Source organism: Mandrillus leucophaeus, unplaced genomic scaffold, assembly GCF_000951045.1.
Source record: "Mandrillus leucophaeus isolate KB7577 unplaced genomic scaffold, Mleu.le_1.0 Scaffold245, whole genome shotgun sequence".
Lineage (NCBI taxonomy): Eukaryota > Metazoa > Chordata > Mammalia > Primates > Cercopithecidae > Mandrillus > Mandrillus leucophaeus.
This window is the reverse complement of record NW_012102532.1, coordinates 703,593-724,289: the sequence shown is the minus strand read 5'-3', so window position 1 is coordinate 724,289 and position 20,697 is coordinate 703,593. Positions and strand designations below refer to the sequence as shown.

Sequence of the window (20,697 nt, the reverse complement as noted above, 5' to 3'; positions counted from 1 at the left end):
CGGTCTCAGAAAAAAAGTAGCGTAGGGGAGATGGGCTTGCCACCAGAACCCATGGGGTACTGGAGGGCCTGGGCTTTACGCCACCCCAGCTGGATTCCAGGCGGTGGCCCCTCATCCCTGGGCTCGGCTTCAGATCCGGAAAGGTCCAGGGTCCGGCCTCCAATTGAAGCCTGTCATTGGCTTCCCCCTCGGGCCCGCCCCCTGACCTCTGCCCTGCCGCCGAGCCTCCTGATTGGTCGACCCTGTCCCGCCGGCGCCGCATTGGCTCTTCTCGCTCGCCCTCCATCCCTGCTCTTGCACTGGTCTGCATCTCCCAGCAGAAGGCGCAGCCATGAATCCGTTATTCGGCCCCAACCTCTTCCTCCTACAGCAGGAGCAGCAGGGCCTGGCCGGGCCGCTGGGGGACTCACTGGGAGGCGACCACTTCGCCGGGGGAGGAGACTTACCCCCGGCGCCTCTCTCGCCGGCCGGCCCTGCTGCCTACTCGCCCCCCGGGCCGGGCCCGGCCCCGCCTGCCGCCATGGCCCTCCGCAATGACCTGGGCTCCAACATCAACGTGCTCAAGACCCTGAACCTCCGGTTCCGCTGCTTCCTGGCCAAGGTGCATGAGCTGGAGCGCCGGAACCGGCTGTTGGAGAAGCAGCTGCAGCAAGCGCTGGAGGAGGGTAAGCAGGGCCGGCGGGGCCTGGGTCGTCGCGACCAGGCCGTGCAGACCGGCTTCGTCAGCCCCATCCGGCCCCTGGGGCTGCCGCTGGGCGCCCGGCCGGCCGCTGTCTGCAGCCCGTCGGCGCGGGTGCTGGGCTCGCCCGCGCGCTCTCCGGCCGGCCCCCTCGCGCCCTCCGCGGCCAGTCTCTCGTCGTCTTCCACCTCCACCTCCACCGCCTACTCCTCGTCTGCCCGCTTCATGCCCGGCACCATCTGGTCATTCTCGCACGCCCGCCGGCTCGGGCCGGGACTGGAGCCCACTCTGGTGCAAGGGCCTGGCTTGTCGTGGGTGCACCCGGATGGGGTGGGCGTCCAAATCGACACCATCACGCCTGAGATCCGCGCGCTCTACAACGTGCTGGCCAAAGTGAAGCGGGAGCGGGACGAGTACAAGCGGAGGTAGGGATTGGGAAGAGGGGACAGGGCTCTCTGTGTCATGCCCCTCACAACGGGCCGGGAGTCGGTGTGGGTTCCGAAGAATCAGGGGTGAAAAGAATGAGAGGAAAGTTTGTGCTGTATAATGAGGAGCTTGGAAGGAATTGGACGCAGGGAGACTAGAATCTGCAGAGAATGCAGAAGCCCCACTCGTGACAGGAAGAAGGACGCTGGGAGCGGAACACTGGGGAATTCCTACTTTTCCGGCTTGTCTCTGCATCCAGGCTTAACTGCGGGCTTTGTGGGTGTGAAAGGGACTGGGTCTGAGCCCTACCGGTCTCAGCCCTGGGGCAGTTTAGGGATATAAACTTGAAAAGTAGGAGGCAAGGATATAGCGTCAATTTGGGAGAGTAAATTGAGTGAAATTGGAAGCGGGTGGTAAGGAAGGGGCTGTACCTTGCAACAGGTGATTCTTTCACAGCCCAAGGTTTCTCAAAGAATACTGATGGAAACCAGGTACCTGCTGTGGTTTCATAGGAAAAGCTCCGGGACCTCATTGCTTGAGTAGGTCAACAAAGTGGGAAAAGAAAGAGTGAAGGGAATTCCCTAGGGTGAGGGTGGAGAGCAGGGCTGATGGGGGAATCTCTTGGCAGTATAAAACGCCAGCGGTGGAGGGAGAGTGGAGAGCCAGCAGGGGACTGAGCGGGGAGAAGCTGGGATATGGACACTCCCTAGGACTGCGAGGCCGCGGGGCGGGCCCAGTGCATTCTGTGGATGAAGATTTGGCTGTCTGAGAGGAGCCCGGTCCCAAGGGGCAAGGGGAAGGGATGTGATGCCAGGAGTGCTGGCTGTATACCAAGTGGATTCCTTAGACGGCTGATAACCAAGTCGATAGGACAGGTGTGAGAACAGAGGTAGTGTCTTGCAGACTCCAACCCATGCCTTGAGGAGGAAGGCAGTGACTGACAGTCAGAGAAGACTGGTTTGGCGTCTCCCCTCTCATCTCAGCTATTATGACCCCTTGTGGGCGGGCCCGGGAACTACCTATGCAGCCCAGTGTAGCCGAGATTCAGCACTGGGTGAGGATTGGCCGAATGTTCTAGGAAATGACCGCTGGGTGTGGGGGCGACCTTCAGGGATCTCCACCCTGCTGGAGTTTACCAGATCAGAGATCAGCAGGCTTTCTGAGCTTGAGTCCTGTCCTTGTGCTGGCTTCCTTAGTTGTGGTCCATGTTACGTGTCCTTGGGAGTTTCCGTTGTCCTGAAGTCATTCTGGCACCCGAACCAGCCTGCTCTGTCCGTGCAGGAGTTAACTAACACACTCAGCAGTGAAACAGGCACAGTTCTGGAATACATCCATAACCACAGGAACAACTGCTGTTCTCAGGAGCTTTTTTCTTTTTTTTTTTTTTTTTTAACTGAAGGAGCGTTTGTCCTTGGTCCAGCTGTCCAGGGCAGGAAAGAGTTACTCCTTGGGGACTGATTAGCTCATAGCTCTGCAGCACACTGCTGTGTAGAAGGCCGTAGCTGGACTTGGATGGTACGTGATACTGGCAGTGACTCTTCTTCCACCCCAGATCCCTTGCCCTCATTCTGGTCTCTTTATAGCAACACTGTAACTCCTGTTTTCTGCCTGGAAGGCCTGGGATGGCTTGAGCGCTAAACTGGGAGGTAGCTGAAGGCCTCCTGGGTTCTATTTTCAGCTCCCCTGCCTTGCGTGTGACCTTTTTTTGAGCCCCCATTTTTCCAACCTAGGATTGGTCCCTGCTTTCTCTCTTCAACCCAGGGATAGAGTTTTTTCTAAGAGTGGTGTTTGGTTCATGCAGAATGCATGGAAATCGCTCTCAGATTCTGCCCATGTTAAGAGAACCTTGTAAGTGAGACCAGATGGAAATGGAGGTGAAAATGAACCTGTTTGTGTGAAATCTGGCTAAAGAACAATAGAATTGTAGTGGACTTCCAGGTGATTCATTTTTAGATTTTTTACCCTGTAAGATTTCCTTAAGCTTAACCTTTAGCTAACCGCCTTCCTTAAGTTTCTTCCAGGCTTTGTTGAGCTCACTGTCAGATAGTCCCTCCTGCCCTCCCTCACACATCTTGTCCAGAGTTAGCATGCCCTTGACAGGTTTACTGTCTTCCTCGAGGGACTCGTGGGCTCCAGGGGCATGAGGGCACCACAGTTCATGCCTTCACATCGTAGATGAAGAAACCAAGACCCAGAAAAGATAAGGGGCTGAGCTAAGAAAACATACAACCTGATGCAACTATGGCCCTTAGTGGCCTGACTGTGTGCATGAGAATGCCAGGGGGGAGGGGAGAAGCACCTGTGGGACACACAGGGAAGCGGGCTGGGAGCCAGGAAGGCTGGGAGCTGGGCTGTGTGGGGAGCCCGGCTGTGTGGGGAGCTGGCAGGGTGGTGGCTGGGCTGGCTGCCTCCTCCTGCTCTGCCCAGCAGGGAGGGGCAGCCGAGGTGATGTAGAGGAGTTATTATTAGGAATACTGCAGTGCGGCTGTGAGTGAGGAGAATGGGACCCAGAGGCTGACATAGGAAGGAAGATGGAGGGAAGGGGAAGAAAGGGCTTAAGCCAAGGCTTCGGAGGCTGCCCACTCAGATTTTCATTTTTCTTGCTGTCTTCTTGGCCCCTTCCTAACCACCTTTCTTGTGTTGAAGTTTCTCTCTTGGTGCAGTTCCCCTCCTTTCTCAGGCTGGCAGAAGGGATGAGCTCACAGGAACAGGGTCTGAGATGTGCTGCTACGCCAGCTAGACTGCGGGGCCCTGGAACGCCGGGCAGGTCCTAAGCAGCACATTGCCCTGGCTTCCATCTCTGTGATGGAGTGGAATATGCTCCGCCTGCCATGGCTGATGGGACATGACAAAGCTGGCTCTGGGAAGCATGCCCTACCTAGGACCCTGCCCTGTGGCCCAGCGTGTCGTCCAGCCCACCTGCAGCCTTCATCTCTGGACTCTGGGCCCCGCAAGAGGCTGCTTCTAGTTCTCATCCGCCGTACTCACCGGGCCCCTTTACATACTCTGCTTTCTCTTTGCCTCTGGGTTGGAGCGCTAGTAACCCCAGGCTCGTGTGTCCACTGCTGTCATGCTGCTGTAGGACTTCTGGCCTCTGAGCCAGCCTGCCGCCTCTCTGTGACTCACTTAGAGGAGGCTCTGGGTGGGCAGTTTCTGGAGCTTGTGGGGAAGGACTTTGAGTGTCTCCTACCAGGCTCTTGACCCACTCTGTTGATACAGTATGTGTCCTGCAGATGCTTTTACAGGGTTAAATGATACCACAAGAGGCAGGGCAGCGGGCTTGACGAGCTCTGTTCTGGTGCGGGCAGGAGGCGGGAGCCTGGATCTGTGCGACTGAAGGTGGGAGACTGGGCCGGGTGGACCTGGTGGTCTGGTGTGGGCAGGCGGTGGGCGATGAGGCCAGCCAGACAGCTGGCTGAGCTGGGGCCTGAGCGGGGATGGGCGCCGCAGAGGACTGGAGCCTCAGCAGTTGCCCAAACAGAGCTCCTGGTGTGTGGCCCGGAGGTTCCGGGAAGGCAGCTGGCGAGCTGGACGCCCGTCAGGAAGCACAGAGCCACGTGACAGCTGCAGTTGGTCACCAGCTGGCTGGCCAGGCATTCCCGTGCCCTGCTTCTCCCCATCCAGGGAACCAGAACTGGGGTCTGAGGCCTGAGCCAGAGAGGTGGGGACAGGGAGCCATGGGGGCAGGGAAGCACTCTGTACCTAAGCTCTCTCTGCCCTTCCCATGTCTGTCAGGTGGGAAGAGGAGTACACGGTGCGGATCCAGCTGCAAGACCGTGTAAATGAGCTCCAGGAGGTGAGGGTGGCACCCTACTTGCTGCTGGTGCTTCACTGGGTGCCCCTGTCTGCCCATGACCCTGCTGCCATCTCCTGTCCCTCCTTGTCATCTTTATCTTCCTTCCACCTCGGCAGTGCCACTAACATCAGGGTTTCTCCCAACTGCAGGAAGCCCAGGAGGCTGATGCCTGCCAGGAGGAGCTGGCACTGAAGGTGGAACAGTTGAAGGCTGAGCTGGTGGTCTTCAAGGGGCTCATGAGTAATGTGAGTGCAGCCCCAGGCTTCCCCGAGGGTCGAAGTGAGGCTTCTGAGGCCAGAGGAGCAGGCCCTTCTAGTGTTGGCCTGTTGGTGTCCCATCCACGGCTCCTCCCCTTCTTTTTGCTCTCCTTCCCTTTTCCCCCAGCCACCCCTAACTCCAGAGAAAGAGAAGGAACAAAAGTCTTGGTGTTGCGTCACAGAGGTGGCGAGCTTCTGAGGGCCTAGGGTTACAGAGCAGTTAGTGAGCGGCTTCCGGGGTGGAGGCTCTGCAGCTGGCACCGGGGCCCTGGGCCGATTCCTCAGCCTCTGAGGCGTCATCTTTGGCGTGGGGAAATAAAGGCGTGCCCTCTGCAGGAGTATGGTGGAGGTGATCATGTACTCAGGACGGTGCCCGGCACGCAGTGTTAGCTGGAAGAGTGTGTGAGCTGTTGCGATTAGTATAGTCCTTTCTCCACTCTTACAATTCCCAGGTGTCTCTTTCTCTCTGGGGCTGTAAGTTCCAGGAGGATGAGGACCGCTAATGGTTCCAGTGAGCCCCTGTATGTCCCGGGCACTGGCCATGCTCTTCAGGGCTTCCGTTTGGCCAGGGAGCAGCGGCCCCAGTTGCCCGTTGCCCAGTATATGCACACAGTGCTGTGGGGGGGGCCCCGCTCCCCAGGAAGAGGGGTGCACTCAGCTCAGGGAGACTCCACAGAAAAGGCACCGGTGCAATGTGGTGGGAAGGATGAGGACCTTGCCAGGCCTCATTCGTCCTTGTCTGGAGAACTGGCCGCCTCCTCACTGTTCCCTGGGCTCCCTGGACAGAACCTGTCGGAGCTGGACACCAAGATCCAGGAGAAAGCCATGAAGGTGGATATGGACATCTGCCGCCGCATCGACATCACTGCCAAGCTCTGCGATGTGGCTCAGCAGCGCAACTGCGAGGACATGATCCAGATGTTCCAGGTGAGGACGGAGCTGCCCTCTGCTCTCAGGGGTGGGTGGGGCAGGTAGATGCTTCCTTGGCGGCTGGCCTGGAACGCAGGCCCTGCCTCCTGCTTGGGGAGCCTTACCTGGCACCTGGGGCCCTCACGGGGCTAGGCTGGGGGGTAAGGAGCAGCGTCAGGAGGGGCATTGTGGAAGCGGTCTCTAACGCCGTCTCTCCCTTCCCCCTCTCTCTCCTCTGTCTGCTTCCTCTCCTCTCTTCCTCTTATCTTCTCTCTTGCCTTCTCCACAGAAGAAGCTGGTTAGTTTGATCTCATGCAAGCTTATTAATGTCCCAGTCCCAGTTCTAAGCTGCCTAGGCCTCCTGGCCCTCAGTTTGGGCCCGCTGGGCTCTTGAGCACTGATTTTTTTCTGCCCTTTCTCTTTTCCTTGCTCTTCCCCCTTTTTCTCTCTATCTCTTGTTCTCTTGACTGCATTTCTTTCTCTCCCTTCTCCCCTGGCTTTCCAGATCTGGATGTGATTCAGGTTCTCCTTTGTACACATTGCACCCTCATCCTCCTTGCAACCTAAAGCTTTTTTTTTAGTTGAGTCATTTAATCAGAAAGACTTTTTGTAGAAAATAAATTTCCTCTTGAGCCATCATGCACATCTGACTGCGGCCCCAGCGAGCCCTTCCTCCCTTGTCTGACTCTCTCTTTCTCGATTTCTTCTTGTTCTGCCTTCTCAGTCTGCAGCCCTGGCCTCTGCTGTGTGTCTGTGTGCCTGGCCCTTGGTGACTGTCCGTGTTTCTGTTCCTGTCATTGTAACTGTGACTTTTCTCTCTGTCTGCCCCACCCTTCCTGCTGGTTCACGCTTCTCCCCAATTCCCGCCCTCTCTGCCCGGCCTCCCGCTCCCGCCCTTTCTCCTCATGCACCCGGCCTCGTCTCTGTAGTCTCTGCACTTGTCTCCCATTAAGGTCCCATCCATGGGGGGGCGGAAGCGGGAGCGCAAGGCTGCCGTCGAGGAGGACACCTCCCTGTCGGAGAGTGAGGGGCCCCGCCAGCCCGATGGGGATGAGGAGGAGAGCACAGCCCTCAGCATCAACGAGGAGATGCAGCGCATGCTCAACCAGCTGTGAGTCCGCAGGCCGTGCTCCCGTAGCACCGATGCCACAGCAGCCCAGGAGGCCGGAGCTCCCCAGTCCCCCGCCAGGACGAGGCCCCGCCCGCCCTGACACCCGGGTTCCCTGTCTCTAGGAGGGAGTATGATTTTGAGGACGACTGTGACAGCCTGACTTGGGAGGAGACTGAGGAGACCCTGCTGCTTTGGGAGGATTTCTCAGGCTATGCCATGGCAGCTGCAGAGGCCCAGGGAGAGGTAACCTCTGCTCCCGGCCTCAGGGCCCTCTGGCTCTGCCTCTCCAGCCTGACGCCCACCCCCCCGCTCCTCTCCTCGCTCTGTCCCCCCATGTGGCTGTCATCCTCTACCTGCGTCTCCCCTCTTCCTTTATCCTTTTGCTTTTCTTTCTCCAGTTTCTTTAACCGGACTTCCTCTCTCTCTCTCTCTCCCTGACTTGGCCCTTGGAATGCGCCCTATCCCATCCCTCCCTGGCTGGCCTCCCCGGCTTCCCTTTCTACTCCAGCAGCAGGAAGATAGCCTGGAGAAGGTGATTAAAGATACGGAGTCCCTGTTCAAAACCCGGGAGAAGGAGTATCAGGAGACCATTGACCAGATAGAGGTAAGGGCAGGAGCGGAAGCCAGGGGCACAGTGTCCCAGAGGGTTCTGAGTGGGGCTGCAGGTGCAGTGGCCTCATCCCTCCTGCAGGACCCTAGAGACCAAGGTCTTGGGAGGAGGAGTGATCTCTCAGCTATAGTCCTTCTGGTGGGCTCTGAAGACCTCAGGCTCTAGAAGCAAAGAGATGTTGGTTCAAATCTCAGCTCTGTTACTTACAACCACTCTGAACGTGTAACAAGTTACTTGTTCCCTCTGAGCCCCTTCCTTCCTCCCTCCCTCCCTCCCTCCCTCCCTTTTTCTCTCTCTCTCTCTCTTCCCCTCTCTCCCTCTCTCCCTCCCTCCCTCCCTCCCTTGTCTTTCTGTCCTTTCTTTTTTGAGACAAGGTCTCACTCTGTTTCACTCTGTTGCCTAGGCTGGAGTGATCCTCCCACCCCAGCCTTCTGGGTAGCTGGGACCACAGGTGTGCGCCACCACACCCAGCTAATTTTTATTTTTTATTTTTTGTAGAGATGGGGTCTCCCTGTGTTTCCCAGGCAGGTCTTAAACTCTTGGGCTCAAGTGATCCTCCTGCCTCGGCCTCCCAAAGTGCTAGAATTAAAGGCACGAGCCATGTGTCCTGTCCTGTACCTGTTTCTTTCTTTTCTTTTTTCTTTTCTTTTCTTTTCTTTTTTCTTTTCTTTTCTTTTCTTTTTCTTTCTTTTCTTTTCTTTCTTTTTTTTTTTTTTGAGACAGGGTCTTGTTCTGTCACTCCAGGCTCACTGCAGCCTTGATCTTCTGGATCCAAGCAATCCTTCTACCTCAGCCTCCCAAGTAGCTGGGACCACAGGCGTGTGCTACCACGCCCGGCTAATTTTTTGGATTTTTTACAGAGACAGGGTCTCACTATGCTTTCCAGGCTGGCCTCAAACTTCTGGGTTCAAGCAGTCCTCCTAACTCGGCCTCCCAAAGTGTTGGGATTACAGGCATGAGCCACTGCGCCTGGCCTTTTTATTTGTAAAATGAGGAATTTAATAGTACCTCACCTATAGGGTTGTTTAGAAGACCGGATGAAATAATGCACATATGGAAAGCTTAGGGCAGTGTCTGGCTCATAGCGAGTGTAGCATAGTGGGGACCATTTTATTATTATTAACACTATCAGTGCCATAGCACTGAGACGGACCGGGACTTTCCTGTTTCTTCCACTCAGCCGCTGAGATAACAGAAGTCTCCATGCTTTTTCCCAAGCCTTGAAGTACCTTCTAGAGGTACCTAGAGGCAAGTGGAGCTGGTGCTTTAACTCAAACTCTAGGCTTTAGGACCTGCAAGAAGGATTTGTGGAGGCCGGGCGCGGTGGCTCACGCCTGTAATCGCAGCACTTTGGGAGGCCAAGGTGGGCGGATCACGAGGTCAGGAGATGGAGACCATGCTGGCTAACACGGTGAAATCCTGTCTCTACGAAAAATACAAAAAAAATTAGCCGGGCGTGGTGGCGGACGCCTGTAGCCCCAGCTACTCGCTACTCAGGAGGCTGAGGCAGGAGAATGACATGAACCCGGGAGGCAGAGTTTGCAGTGAGCCGAGATTGTGCCACTGCTCTCCAGCTGGGTGACAGAGTGAGACTCTGTCTCAAAAAAAAGAAAAAAAAAAAAAGGAAGGATTTGTGGAACCATAGAATGGAGGTTGCTGTGGGAGGAGGGATGGACGGGACCCCTGTGAGCTCTCCTGGCCTGGTGAGATGGTGCTTTCCTGACGCTCTGACTTGAGGAGAGGCATGGAGCCTTCTCTGACTCTCAGCCTCTCTTCAAGCCCATGTGGGAGATTCATACAGTAGTGCCCTCTTACCTGCAGGGCATGTGTTCCAGGACCCACAGTGGATGCCTGAAACCAAAGATAGCACTGACCCCCTGATAGCTTGGGTCCAGGTGCTGTCAACCGGAACGTGTTTCTGTTCATGTCTTCCACCCACACATTCAATGCTTTTTCTGTCTTAACTAAGACTTAGCATGCGGTGTGGCAGTACCTTTTGCAGTTCGAGGTGTGACAGCAAAACTGGCACAAACTTCTTTTTCCTTCTTTACAATTTCACGGATAGAAGATTCTTACTATAGACCTTAGTAACCTCAGTATCGGATTCTTTTTCTTATTAAGTTGAAAACTTTTACCTTTTCACTTAAAGGGAGCACATTTTGGCTTCTCTTTGGCATATCCAAATTGCCAGCATCACTACTCTTGTGCTTTGGGGCCATTATGAAGTAAAAGTAAGGGTTCCTTGAACACAGGCCCTGCGATACCATGACAGTCAATCTGATCACTGAGATGGCTACCAAGTAACTAATGGGCAGGCAGTGCAGACAGTGTGGATCCTTGGGACAGAGGGAGGGTTCATGTCCCGGTCTGGATAGAGTGAGATTTTTTTTTTCCCCCAAGATGGAGTCTCGCTCTGTGTCGCCCAGGCTGGAGTGCAGTGGCGCGATCTCGGCTCACTGCAAGCTCCACCTCCCGAGTTCACCCCATTCTCCTGCCTCAGCCTTCCGAGTAGCTGGGTCTACAGGCGCCCGTCACCACGCCCGGCTAATTTTTTTTGTATTTTTCGTAGAGATGGGGTTTCACAGTGTTAGCCAGAATGGTCTCCAACTCCTGACCTCATGATCCGCCCGCCTCGTCCTCCCAAAGTGCTGGGATTATAGGCGTGAGCCACTGCACCTGGCCTGGAATCTTTCATTTAATATTTTCAGATCAAGGTTTACCTTTGGGTACCTGAAGCCGTGGAAAGTGAAACCAGTGGATAAGGAGGGAGTGACTTTATTTTTATTGCTCTCACATTGCATGTGTTTGAGAAAGAAGTTGAGAAATTATTTTCCTATATACTCATTCTCCCAACACACATCAAACTGTCCTGCTTCTTCATCAAACCCGGTTTTCTTGGCCAGGTAGATGAGATTTCGTGGATTTGTGCTGCTAGCTAAAGACATGGCAAGGGAAACCAGTCGTCCCCACCCTTCTGTCTACCCTGGCTCGCTGTTTCCTCCCTCCTGCTTACCTGATTCTTGCCTCCCTCTTTTGGATGGTGGGTTTAAGGTCTGTATTTTCACTGCATCTTCAACGAAGTAGAGGCCTTTGTGCAGCCATCTTCGTGAAGAAGAGATCTCGGGCTGCCATCTCTCCCTAGTCTTCCCTGGACCTCAAGTGCCCAGTGTAAAACATGATCTGAAAGAACAAAAATAATATCTTAAATGGAATAATGCCTTTTAAGCTATTTTTGGCTGGGAGCGGTGGCTCTTGCATGTAATCCCAGCACTTTGGGAGGCCAACGCAGGCAGATCACTTGAGGTCAGGAGTTCGAGACCAGCCTGGCCACCAACATGTGAAACCCCGTCTCTACTAAAAATGCAAAAATCAGCCAGGCATTGTGGTGGGCATCTGTAATCCCAGCTACTTGGGAGGCTGAGGCAGGAGAATTGCTGGAATCTGGGAGGTGGAGGCTGCAGTGAACTGAGATTGTGCCACTGTGCTACAGGCTGTGCAACAGAGCTAGACTCCGTCTCAAAAAAAAAAAAAAAGGTATTTTCAAATCATGACTCCTCCTCTCTCCCAGTACAATGACTTTAGGCAGCAGTCCCCAACCTTTCTGGTACCAGGGACTGGTTTTGTGGAAGACAGTTTTTCCACTCACCCGGGGGGGAATGGTTTTGGGATGATTCAAGCACGTTACATTTATTGTGTACTTTGTTACTATTTTTAAAAATTATTTTATTTTATTTTTTTTGAGACAGAGTTTCGCTCTTGTTGCCCAAGCTGGAGTGCAGTGGCACAATCTTGGCTCACTGCAACCTCTGCCTTCCGGGCTCAAGCGATTCTCCTGCCTCAGCCTCCCAAGTAGCTGGGATTACAGGCATGTGCCACCACGCCTGGCTAATTTTGTATTTTTAGTAGAGACGGGGTTTCTCCATGTTGGTCAGGCTGGTCTTGAACTCCCTACCTCAGGTGATCCACCCGCCTCAGCCTCCCAAAGTGCTGGGATTACAGGCGTAGGCCACCATGCCCAGCCTGTGCACTTTATTTCTATTTTTATTACATTTAATATATAATGAAATAATTATATAACTCACCATAATGTAGAATCAGTGGGAGCCCTGAGCTTGTTTTCTTGCAACTAGACAGTCCCATCGGGGGCTGATGGGAGACAGTGACAGATCATCAGGCATTAGAATCTCATAAGGAGCACGTAACCTAGATCCCTCGCATGCGCAGTTCACAGTAGGATTCACGCTGCTGTGAGAATCTAATGCTGCCGCGGATCTGACAGGAGGTGGAGCTCGGGCCGTATGCCAGTGATGGGGAGCGGCTGCAAATACAGATGAACCTTCACTCACTTGCCCACTGCTCACCTCCTGCTGTTCGGCCTGGTTCCTAACAGGCCACGGACAGGTACTGGCCCGTGGCCTGGGGTTTGGGGACTTCTGCATTAGGGGAACTGTTAGGAGGACTTGCTGACCTCAGGAGTACCCAAGGTGCCTTTATCTTTGTGACCTTTGATCTCTCAGGGTGACTAAGATGGAGCAAGGACCAGTTCCTGTGGCAAAGCCAAGGCCCGGAGTGGTGGGCGGGAGGCAGTTCTTCCCCACTGCTCCTCACCTCTCTCCATCTCCTCCCCTCTCACCCCCAAGTCTGGTCACACAGGGAGCCTGCAGTTTTCAAGGTAGCTTGTCAAGGACATCTCCTGACTTGCACGTTCACCTCCTGACCTTGTTCCTGCTGTAAATCTGTGAATTAAGTGGGGACATAGACATATGCAGAGACTACTGGTGGCAGTACTAGCCTTGTATTTCAGTAGAATATATTTGGTTCATTTCCTTCTTCCCAGTCTCCCTGAGTGATGGTTCCAGAACCCAGCCCCCTGCACTCCAGCTTTTCCAAGGTGGAGAAATTGGCGTGTAGGCAGCTGCTCTGAACAAGGACTGGTGGCTCTGTATTTTCTCCCTGGGTTGAACAGTCACCGTGTCCTGTTCCTCCCACTACTGTGGGGCTCCAGCTGTGGAGCCAAGGCTACCACTGAAGCTGTCCCCACTGGGGCTTCTCACCCAGCCAGCCACCATCTCACCCCAGATGTCACTGTCCTGATCATCTCTGTTGTCTGGCCCTGTAACCTGTTTCCATCTTTCTCTAAGTTCCCACCCTCTCTGTCCAATCCAGATTATCACAGCTGGTATCTTCCCCATTCTCTTCACTCAGGCAGTCACGAACGTCATCTCCAGGCAGTTTCATTTTGCCTCCCCTTGTGGCCCCTGCCCTTTGTACCCAAAACAAAGAGAGGCAGTCGGCTGTCCCTGGCACAGAGTTTGTGCTGCCTGGGCCCTGCCCCTCTGCCTGCCTCAGAGTCTGGGCTGAAGAATGGGCCCTGGGAGGGAGACTGGATTTCTTTGATTCTGAGCCCCATGTTTTCCACGTGTGACATTTCTGAAGTCAGGACATGTGTCAGAATCAATGGCACCTCCAATATGGGAGTCTTCCTTGTAGTGTCTCAGAATGGCTTTTAGGTGAGAAAATAAAGTGATAAGGAGAAAATGGTAAGAGGATTGGGCCCCTTTCAGCAGTGAGCCAGGCTTCTTGTATGCCGCGGTCTCGTGGGCACGTCACGGAGTGAGTTAATTCCCTTCGAGGTCTGGGTCTGCCAGGATGAGGAAGACCCGTTGCTAACCCTTACAGGAGCTCACAGTGCAGGGGATGAGGGATGAGCCAGGCCCGGCGGGAACCCGTGTGGCCCTGGGAGCCTGTGGATCTGCTCCATTCCGCCCACACTGACTTTCCTCACCACTCTTACCAGTCTTAAAAGCACACAGCCTGCCGCAGTCCCTTTGCATTCCTCCACAGGCAAAGATTTCCAGGAAACCAGAGGAAATGATAGCATATTGGGTGCCTTCTGCCTTGGTCTGATTTATTTTAAAGTCTGAGCCTTCAGTAATGGCTGCCTGGGCCCCCAGCCCAGCCACTGCTCTTGGCCTGTTAGCCTCCTGGCACGGGGAACAGAGGCGCTGTGAACCCCAACTGCTAACCCTGATGGCCCTGCCTGCCCCACCACAGCTGGAGCTGGCCACGGCCAAGAACGACATGAACCGGCACCTGCATGAGTACATGGAGATGTGTAGCATGAAGCGCGGCCTGGACGTGCAGATGGAGACCTGCCGCCGGCTCATCACCCAGTCCGGAGACCGGTAGGCGCCTCCCCTGGGCATGGGGCCTTCCGGGGGGACGCAGCGGGGAGAAAGGTTGGAACACAGCCCCAAAGACCCTCAGGCAGTGACTGGGTCACATCTTGCTGTGGGGCTGCCCTTTGGGAGTCACCTGGTGTGGCTGTCCCAGACCCACAGCTCTCTCCCTTGGCAGTTGGAAGACGCTGTGTCCATTCATGGCGGGAGGACTGAAACCTCCCAAGGCCACCAGCTCTGGTGGTTCCCCTGGTTAGAGGCAGTTTGAAAACTGGCAAGGAACAGAAGGGTTGTGGGGGCAGATTTTTATCTAACGTCAGGGCCATGATTTATGCATTTGACCCTGTGTAAGTTACACCGCAACAAGAAAGTGAATTTTTAAAAATCACAGAAATACTGCAGATAGACATAAAGCCAACGCCCTAGAGTCAGGGTGCTGAAGGCTCGGCAGCTTCTCTCCTCTCCTGTGACTTCAGCTAGTTCGTTCGTTCTTTTTTTTTTTCTGGCTCACTACAACCTCTGCCTCCTGGGTTCAAGGGAGTATCTTGCCTCATGCTCCCAAGTAGCTGGGATTACAGGCGCCTACCACCACACCTGGCTAATGTTTGCACATTTAGTAGAGATGGGGTTTCACCATGTTGGCCAGGCTCGCCTGGAACTCCTGACGTCGTGATCCACCCGCCTTGGCCTCCCAAAGTGCTGGAATTACGGGCGTGAGCCATCGTGCCTGACCTCAGCCTCAGTTCCCAAGACACAGGCGGGGCCCATTTCCCTGTCAGGGTGGGGTTGGAGAGAGTTCAGCCCCTGCCGCTCCCTCGCCGTCCCGCGGCCCCGCCCTCGCTTCCGGTACTGCTCACCTGCTGCCAGAGGATGAGGCGGCAGGAAGAGGAGTGCCGTCTTCAGGATTCCGGCCTGCCCCACGGTTGACGACTGGTGTTTTTTTCTAGAAAGTCTCCTGCTTTCGCTGCGGTCCCGCTTAGCGACCCGCCGCCGCCGCCAAGCGAGGCTGAGGACTCCGATCGCGATGTCTCATCTGATAGCTCCATGAGATAGAGACCTGCCCCTCCCTTGCACCGAGGCCCTCGCAGCTGGGAACTCAGCAAGGCAGCGGGTGGGGCTGCACCGAGGGGAGCATCAGCTGCAGCAGTGCACCGGGCCTGGCCCCTGGGGACAGGCGCTCCTCCCTCGGGCTTCCTCCCTCGGGCTTGGCTTCTCCAGGGCTCTGCGGTGTCTGGAGCTAGGCTTGGCCCTACCATTCTGGGGCCGTTTCCACCACAGTTGGGGCTCTCCGGCCTTCACGCGTGGGTGTCTGCTACTTCTCCATCTTTAAAATGCTGCCAGAGCGATTGCGGCGCCTCACCTTGTCCACCTATCAGGAATGTGAATGTGGGAACTTTCCTCCATGCCTGTTGTCCGGAGCCAGCTCACTGTCTTCCGCACTGGTGCTGACTGGCCCAGGCACTGGCGTGGAATAGAACGCCACTGGAGGCTACACATGGCCTCTGCAGCACACGCAGTTGGAGAGGGCTTCTGTCCCTGTCAGCGGCGGAGGGCGTTGGGGCTGGCCGGGGCACCTTGTCCCTGCTTTGGTCCACATGCTCACGCTGTCCACCTGCTGGGTGGAGTGTATGTGGCTGTGACCCTCCCTCGTGGATATGCCGTGCTTTAAAGAGGCCTTAGTGCCCGGGATGGGCACAGTATTTTGAAGGGAGGTGGGAGCTCTTGCTCTCCTGGTCACTGCAGAATGACAGAGAAGGTGAAGCTCCGGGCGTGTGTGCGCGGGTGTATGTGCGCTCAGGGTCTGTTTAAGTATTAGCTAAACATGTGCCTCCTCCGTGTCTGTCATACTCTGAGACCAACAGGCTACAGTGTCGCTGATTCTTGGAAAAGCCTGGAGAAACGGGGGAGATGCAATTCACAATGCCTTGGTATAGGAGGCTGTGTTGAGCTGACATTTAAATGGATTCTTTAATAATAATGAAACTGGCGAGTATTTAATGTGCACTTTGGTGTCACTGTCTCAAGCACGTCCTAATATTCACTAGTTTGAACTCTGAGGTAGGTACTTTTTTTTTTTTTTTTTGAGGTGGAGCCTCGTACTCTGTTGCCCAGGCTGGAGTGCAGTGGTGTGGTCTCAGCTCACTGCAGCCTCCACCTCCCGGATTCAAGCGATTCTCCTGCTTCAGCACGCCTGTAGCTGGGACTGTAGGTGTGCGCCATCACTCCCGGCTTATTTTTGTAGTTTTAGTAGAAACGGGGTTTCACCATGTTGGCCAGGCTGGTCTCAAACTCCTGACCTCAGGTGAGCCGCCCACCTTGGCCTCCCAAAGTGCTGGGATTACAGGTGTGTGCGCTCTACTGAGGTATGTACTTTTGTCTCCACTAGGTAAGTCCACGTGCAAAGTGGCGTCCCGGAGTAACTGCCCAAAGCAATTGAGCCTTTCAGTGGCAGAGCCAGGGGTCTGGACCTAGGTCTCAGTGACACGCCTTGCCCCTACCCAAGCTCCCTTAAGGGTGATGATGGAAAGTCACCCTGACACATCTCTTCCTCAGAACCGTGCGAGGTGGGCGCTAACTTCACCGAGTTTTAAAGGTTCTATAGCGCTGCCCATCTTGGGCATGGTTTTAGGTTCTTGTTTACCTAGATGAATCCTCCTGAAGACCTTAGGGGCTGGCCACAATGACGTCCTCAGCTAAGACAGGCGGGCACAGAAAGCAGGAGTCCTTGCTGAAGACCTCACAGCTGCGGAGGCCAAGCTGGAATTACCCGCTGCAGCTCAGCTCCAGGCTGAGGTCTACTAACCAGTCACCAGCCCAGTGTGAACCCCGACTTCCTCCACCAGTCACTCTCCCTGGGGCTGCCCATAGAACAGCTTCTTCCATGTTTGGCCAACAGCAGATAGCCTAGGACTGGAGCAAGCCTTGTTCTCTGAAGTAGTGGTGCTAGCTTTCTGTAGCACTCAGCCTGAGCAGGAAGCAAATGGCAAGCAAGGCTGTTGGGAGGCCCTACCCTCAATCTGAGGGGAACATACCAGGTCCCTCCCAGCAAGAATGTCTCACCTTGACACAGCCCAGCTTCCCTTCCCTCCGCCCTAGACCCTAGGATAAGACAGGACAAAGAACTGGCTGAGCACAGGGGATTTTATTGATGGTACACGCACAAGGTGGGGCTCCCTAGGCCCCTCCCCTCTTCAAGGGGTCTACATGGAAACTGTGAGGGGAGATTCAGTGTGGTGGGGGACTGAGTATGGCAGGGACTCCCCAGCAGTGAGGGCCTCTCTCTTCCTCTTGTGCTCTCGCTGGGGCTGGTGGTCCAGGGGTCTTACTCCTTGGAGGCCATGTGGGCCATGAGGTCCACCACCCTGTTGCTGTAGCCAAATTCGTTGTCATACCTAGAAGATGAAGAGAGTCGTTAGGGCCCTTTTTCTGAGCCAGTCACCAGAGGGCGCCAGACTCTGCACCACTTTTTAAGAGCCTGTCTCTGGCCCCAGCCACATACCAGGAAATGAGCTTGACAAAGTGGTCGTTGAGGGCAATGCCAGCCCCAGCGTCGAAGGTGGAAGAGTGGGTGTCGCTGTTGAAGTCGGAGGAGACCACCTGGTGCTCAGTGTAGCCCAGGATGCCCTTGAGGGGGCCCTCCGACGCCTGCTTCACCACTTTCTTGATGTCATCGTACTTGGCAGGTTTTTCCAGACGGCAGGTCAGGTCCACCACTGACACGTTGGCAGTGGGGACACGGAAGGCCATGCCAGTGAGCTTCCCGTTCAGCTCAGGGATGACCTTGCCCACAGCCTTGGCAGCGCCAGTAGAGGCAGGGATGATGTTCTGGAGAGCCCCGCGGCCATCACGCCACAGTTTCCCAGAGGGGCCATCCACAGTCTTCTGGGTGGCAGTGATGGCGTGGACTGTGGTCTGGAAAAGGAGGGAGTGAGGCCCTGCAGAGTGCTCCCCACATCACCACCCCTCTACCTCCCTCCCCACCTTGAAAGGAAATTATGGCAGAGCCAGTCCCCAGAACCCCCGGCCCCCAGGGTTGCATGCAGCCCTGGCAGGGAGGAGGAGCCAGCCCTGCATGAGAAAGGCAGGAGCCTCAGTCCCATTCCCCAGCTCTCATACCATGAGTCCTTCCACAATACCAAAGTTGTCATGGATGACCTTGGCCAGGGGTGCTAAGCAGTTGGTGGTGCAGGAGGCGTTGCTGCAAACAAAGAGGGGGCGCAAGTCAGGGGAGCGTGTCCACAGGGTGCCAGGCTGGCCGCTTCTCCACTGGCCCTGCCTTCCTCACCTGACGATCTTGAGGCTGTTGTCATACTTCTCATGGTTCACACCCATGACGAACATGGGGGCGTCAGCAGAGGGGGCAGAGATGATGACCCTTTTGGCTCCCCCCTGCAAATGAGCCTACAGCAGAGAAGTAGACAGTTATAAACCCGGGTTCTGCCTCTGCAGGGCTCAGCCAGCTTCCCCTACCGCAGGCCCTCCTGCACTCACCCCAGCCTTCTCCGTGGTGGTGAAGACGCCAGTGGACTCCACGACGTACTCAGCGCCAGCATCGCCCCACTTGATTTTGGAGGGATCTCGCCTATGGGGTGGGGGAGACAGGGATAGGACGTATTGAGGGACACGAGGTTACCATGTACCCAAGGGAGCCGCACCACCCTAGCTGCCCCCCACAGCACATTTCTCCCACTGCCTTCCACTCACTCCTGGAAGATGGTGATGGGGCTTCCGTTGATGACGAGCTTCCCGTTCTCAGCCTTCACGGTGCCATGGAACTTGCCATGGGTGGAATCATACTGGAACATGTAAACCTGGGGGAATATGCGAGGGTGTGAAGGGGCTGCCTGGCAGCCAAGTGGCTCCTCCCACACCAGCTTTGGGGCAGCACTCACCATGTAGTTGAGATCAATGAAGGGGTCATTGATGGCAACAATATCCACTTTACCAGAGTTAAAAGCAGCCCTGGTGACCAGGCGCCCAATACGACCAAATCTAAGAGACAAGAGGCAAGAAGGCATGAGGCGGGGAGGCTTCTCCACAGTATGTGAGCTGCCCTAGAACACCTCCCCATTAAGAGGGCGAATGCAGCATCTCCTTACCCCCAGGAGGGCCCAAGAGGTCGAACTGTATCTCCCTTGAGCTCCCCTGCCAGGCTGGCCTGGCTTTACGGCATGGCTGCAACTGAAGGCTCCACTGCTGCCTCACACCCCCTGTCATAGGAAGCCCTTCCAGGAGAAGCGGCCATGTGGGGCACTGCCACCCACAGTCTGGGCACAAGCTTTGCACGTGGCATTCAGCACCCCACTATGCCACCCCAGGAATGTTTGCTGCTGCCTAGCTCAGCTTCAAACTGCACCGTTTAAGGAGAAAAGATTTGTACACTCAGCATCACCAAACTCAAAGGGCAGGAGTAAAGGTCAGAAATTAATTGGACAGGGCAAGCCCACCCCTTCTCTAAGTCCCGCCTACAAAAGGGACAGAGATTGGGCCGGGGGAAGAGGGGAAGTTGTTTTTTAACCCCCTAGTCCCAGGGCTTTAATTTGCAAGCTTCCAGTCCTTTCCTAGCTCTTTTCCAGAATTCAGGAGTGGGAGCACAGGTGTGTGCATGTGTGTGGGAGAAGGGATGGGAGACGGCCCAAGCCCAGGCCCCCAATGACAGAAAGGTCAGCAGCTATATTTATCCTCAGACCAGGGTGCGGTGGGAGATCTGGTTTCTGGAAGACGGAATGGGGAGAAGGGCAGGTTTCCCGAGGCTCCCAGACACCCAATCCTCCGGGTGACATTTACAGCCTGGCCTTTGGGGTGGGGTCAACGCTAGGCTGGCAGGGGAAGAGGGGGGCCATAAGGTGAGCCGCCGCTGCAGAAAGGGGCCACCGCCAGAGGGGCCATTTTGCGGTGGAAATGTCCTTTTCCAACCACCGATGACTCAGCTCCCCCCGGCTTGGAACCAAGCCACAGTCACCACACCTCTGGAGGGAGGGGACACAGGAGGACCGCCATAAACCCACTTCTTTGATTTACCAGAGAATTATCTAGAAAAAGCATCACCCGGAGGGGAAAGAGGGCTTGCAGCTCAGGGGCCAACTTGAGAGCAGGGGCCGGGAAGCCTCGCTCCACCTGACTTCCCCGCCACACGCGACTCCACCCACCGAGGCAGGAGCGCAGGGTTAGTCACCGGCAGGGTTTCCTAACGGCGGCCCATTCATTTCCTTCCCGGTTGCAACATGGCGGCCGCTCTACCGCAGGCGCAGCCTCCGGACTGGGATGCACCCGCTGCGCACTAGCATCCCGGGGCCTGCGGTGCCGGAGGCCATGGGGGAGGGGCTCCTCTGCGACACGTGACCTCGCAGAGCGCGAAAGGAAAGAAAGCGTCCCCAGCTAGGGGTCCGGGTCGGATGGAATCTCGGGCGGGAGTAGGGACCTCCTGTTCCTGGGGACTAGGGAAGGCAGGCCCCGGGCAGATGGCGCCGCAAGGGCGGAGATGCACAGGGCGCCACAGCCTGGGTGCGGGGCTCCGCCAGGTCCGAACGCTGACCTTGAGCTCTCCTTGCCGGGCGCAGCTACCCTACCCCATACGACAGCAAAGACCCGGAGCCCGCAAGGCTCGCAGACGCAGTTCGTGGGCGGCCCAGGGCCCCCCAGCCACCCACGAACTCACCCGTTGACTCCGACCTTCACCTTCCCCATGGTGTCTCAGGGATGCGCTGCGCGGAGAGAGAGAACAGTGAGC

General features: G+C 55.8%; 2 protein-coding genes across 7 annotated transcripts; one reads left to right on the top strand and one right to left on the bottom strand.

The window, feature by feature from the left end:
* The first annotated feature begins 264 nt into the window (after positions 1-264).
* Positions 265-15,971, top strand: IFFO1 (intermediate filament family orphan 1). Of its 4 annotated transcripts, none has more exons than XM_011982959.1 (10): positions 265-1,104; positions 4,841-4,901; positions 5,051-5,146; positions 5,945-6,085; positions 6,357-6,365; positions 7,021-7,178; positions 7,301-7,421; positions 7,690-7,782; positions 13,843-13,973; positions 14,915-15,971. In XM_011982959.1, exons 1-10 carry the CDS (start codon positions 332-334, stop codon positions 15,018-15,020), a joined length of 1,689 nt encoding a protein of 562 aa, XP_011838349.1. In that variant the 5' UTR covers positions 265-331; the 3' UTR covers positions 15,021-15,971. The 4 variants fall into 4 exon arrangements, with proteins under 4 accessions (XP_011838349.1, XP_011838347.1, XP_011838346.1 ...); XM_011982957.1 differs by having other exon boundaries at positions 7,687-7,782; XM_011982956.1 differs by having other exon boundaries at positions 6,997-7,178; positions 7,687-7,782.
* Positions 15,972-17,090: 1,119 nt separating this feature from the next.
* On the bottom strand, positions 17,091-20,697 carry GAPDH (glyceraldehyde-3-phosphate dehydrogenase). 3 transcript variants are annotated; one of them, XM_011982962.1, is made up of 8 exons: positions 20,626-20,697; positions 18,860-18,959; positions 18,672-18,778; positions 18,459-18,549; positions 18,253-18,368; positions 18,084-18,165; positions 17,467-17,879; positions 17,091-17,359 (listed from the first exon to the last, which is right to left on the bottom strand). In XM_011982962.1, exons 1-8 carry the CDS (start codon positions 20,652-20,654, stop codon positions 17,290-17,292), a joined length of 1,008 nt encoding a protein of 335 aa, XP_011838352.1. In that variant the 5' UTR covers positions 20,655-20,697; the 3' UTR covers positions 17,091-17,289. The 3 variants fall into 3 exon arrangements, with proteins under 3 accessions (XP_011838352.1, XP_011838351.1, XP_011838353.1); XM_011982961.1 differs by lacking the exon at positions 20,626-20,697 and having other exon boundaries at positions 18,672-20,014; XM_011982963.1 differs by lacking the exon at positions 20,626-20,697 and having other exon boundaries at positions 18,253-18,278; positions 18,465-18,549; positions 18,672-20,014.

Coding starts and splice junctions, on each gene's coding strand:
- IFFO1 (XM_011982956.1), top strand. CDS start 332: ATGAATCCGTTATTCGGCCCCAACCTCTTCCTCCTACAGCAGGAGCAG. Junction 7,179..7,300: donor CAGCGCATGCTCAACCAGCT/GTGAGTCCGCAG, acceptor CCCTGTCTCTAG/GAGGGAGTATGATTTTGAGG. Junction 7,422..7,686: donor CTGCAGAGGCCCAGGGAGAG/GTAACCTCTGCT, acceptor TTTCTACTCCAG/CAGCAGGAAGATAGCCTGGA.
- GAPDH (XM_011982961.1), bottom strand. CDS start 18,985: ATGCCTTCTTGCCTCTTGTCTCTTAGATTTGGTCGTATTGGGCGCCTG. Junction 18,369..18,458: donor CCACCACGGAGAAGGCTGGG/GTGAGTGCAGGA, acceptor TCTCTGCTGTAG/GCTCATTTGCAGGGGGGAGC. Junction 17,880..18,083: donor GTATTGTGGAAGGACTCATG/GTATGAGAGCTG, acceptor CTCCTTTTCCAG/ACCACAGTCCACGCCATCAC.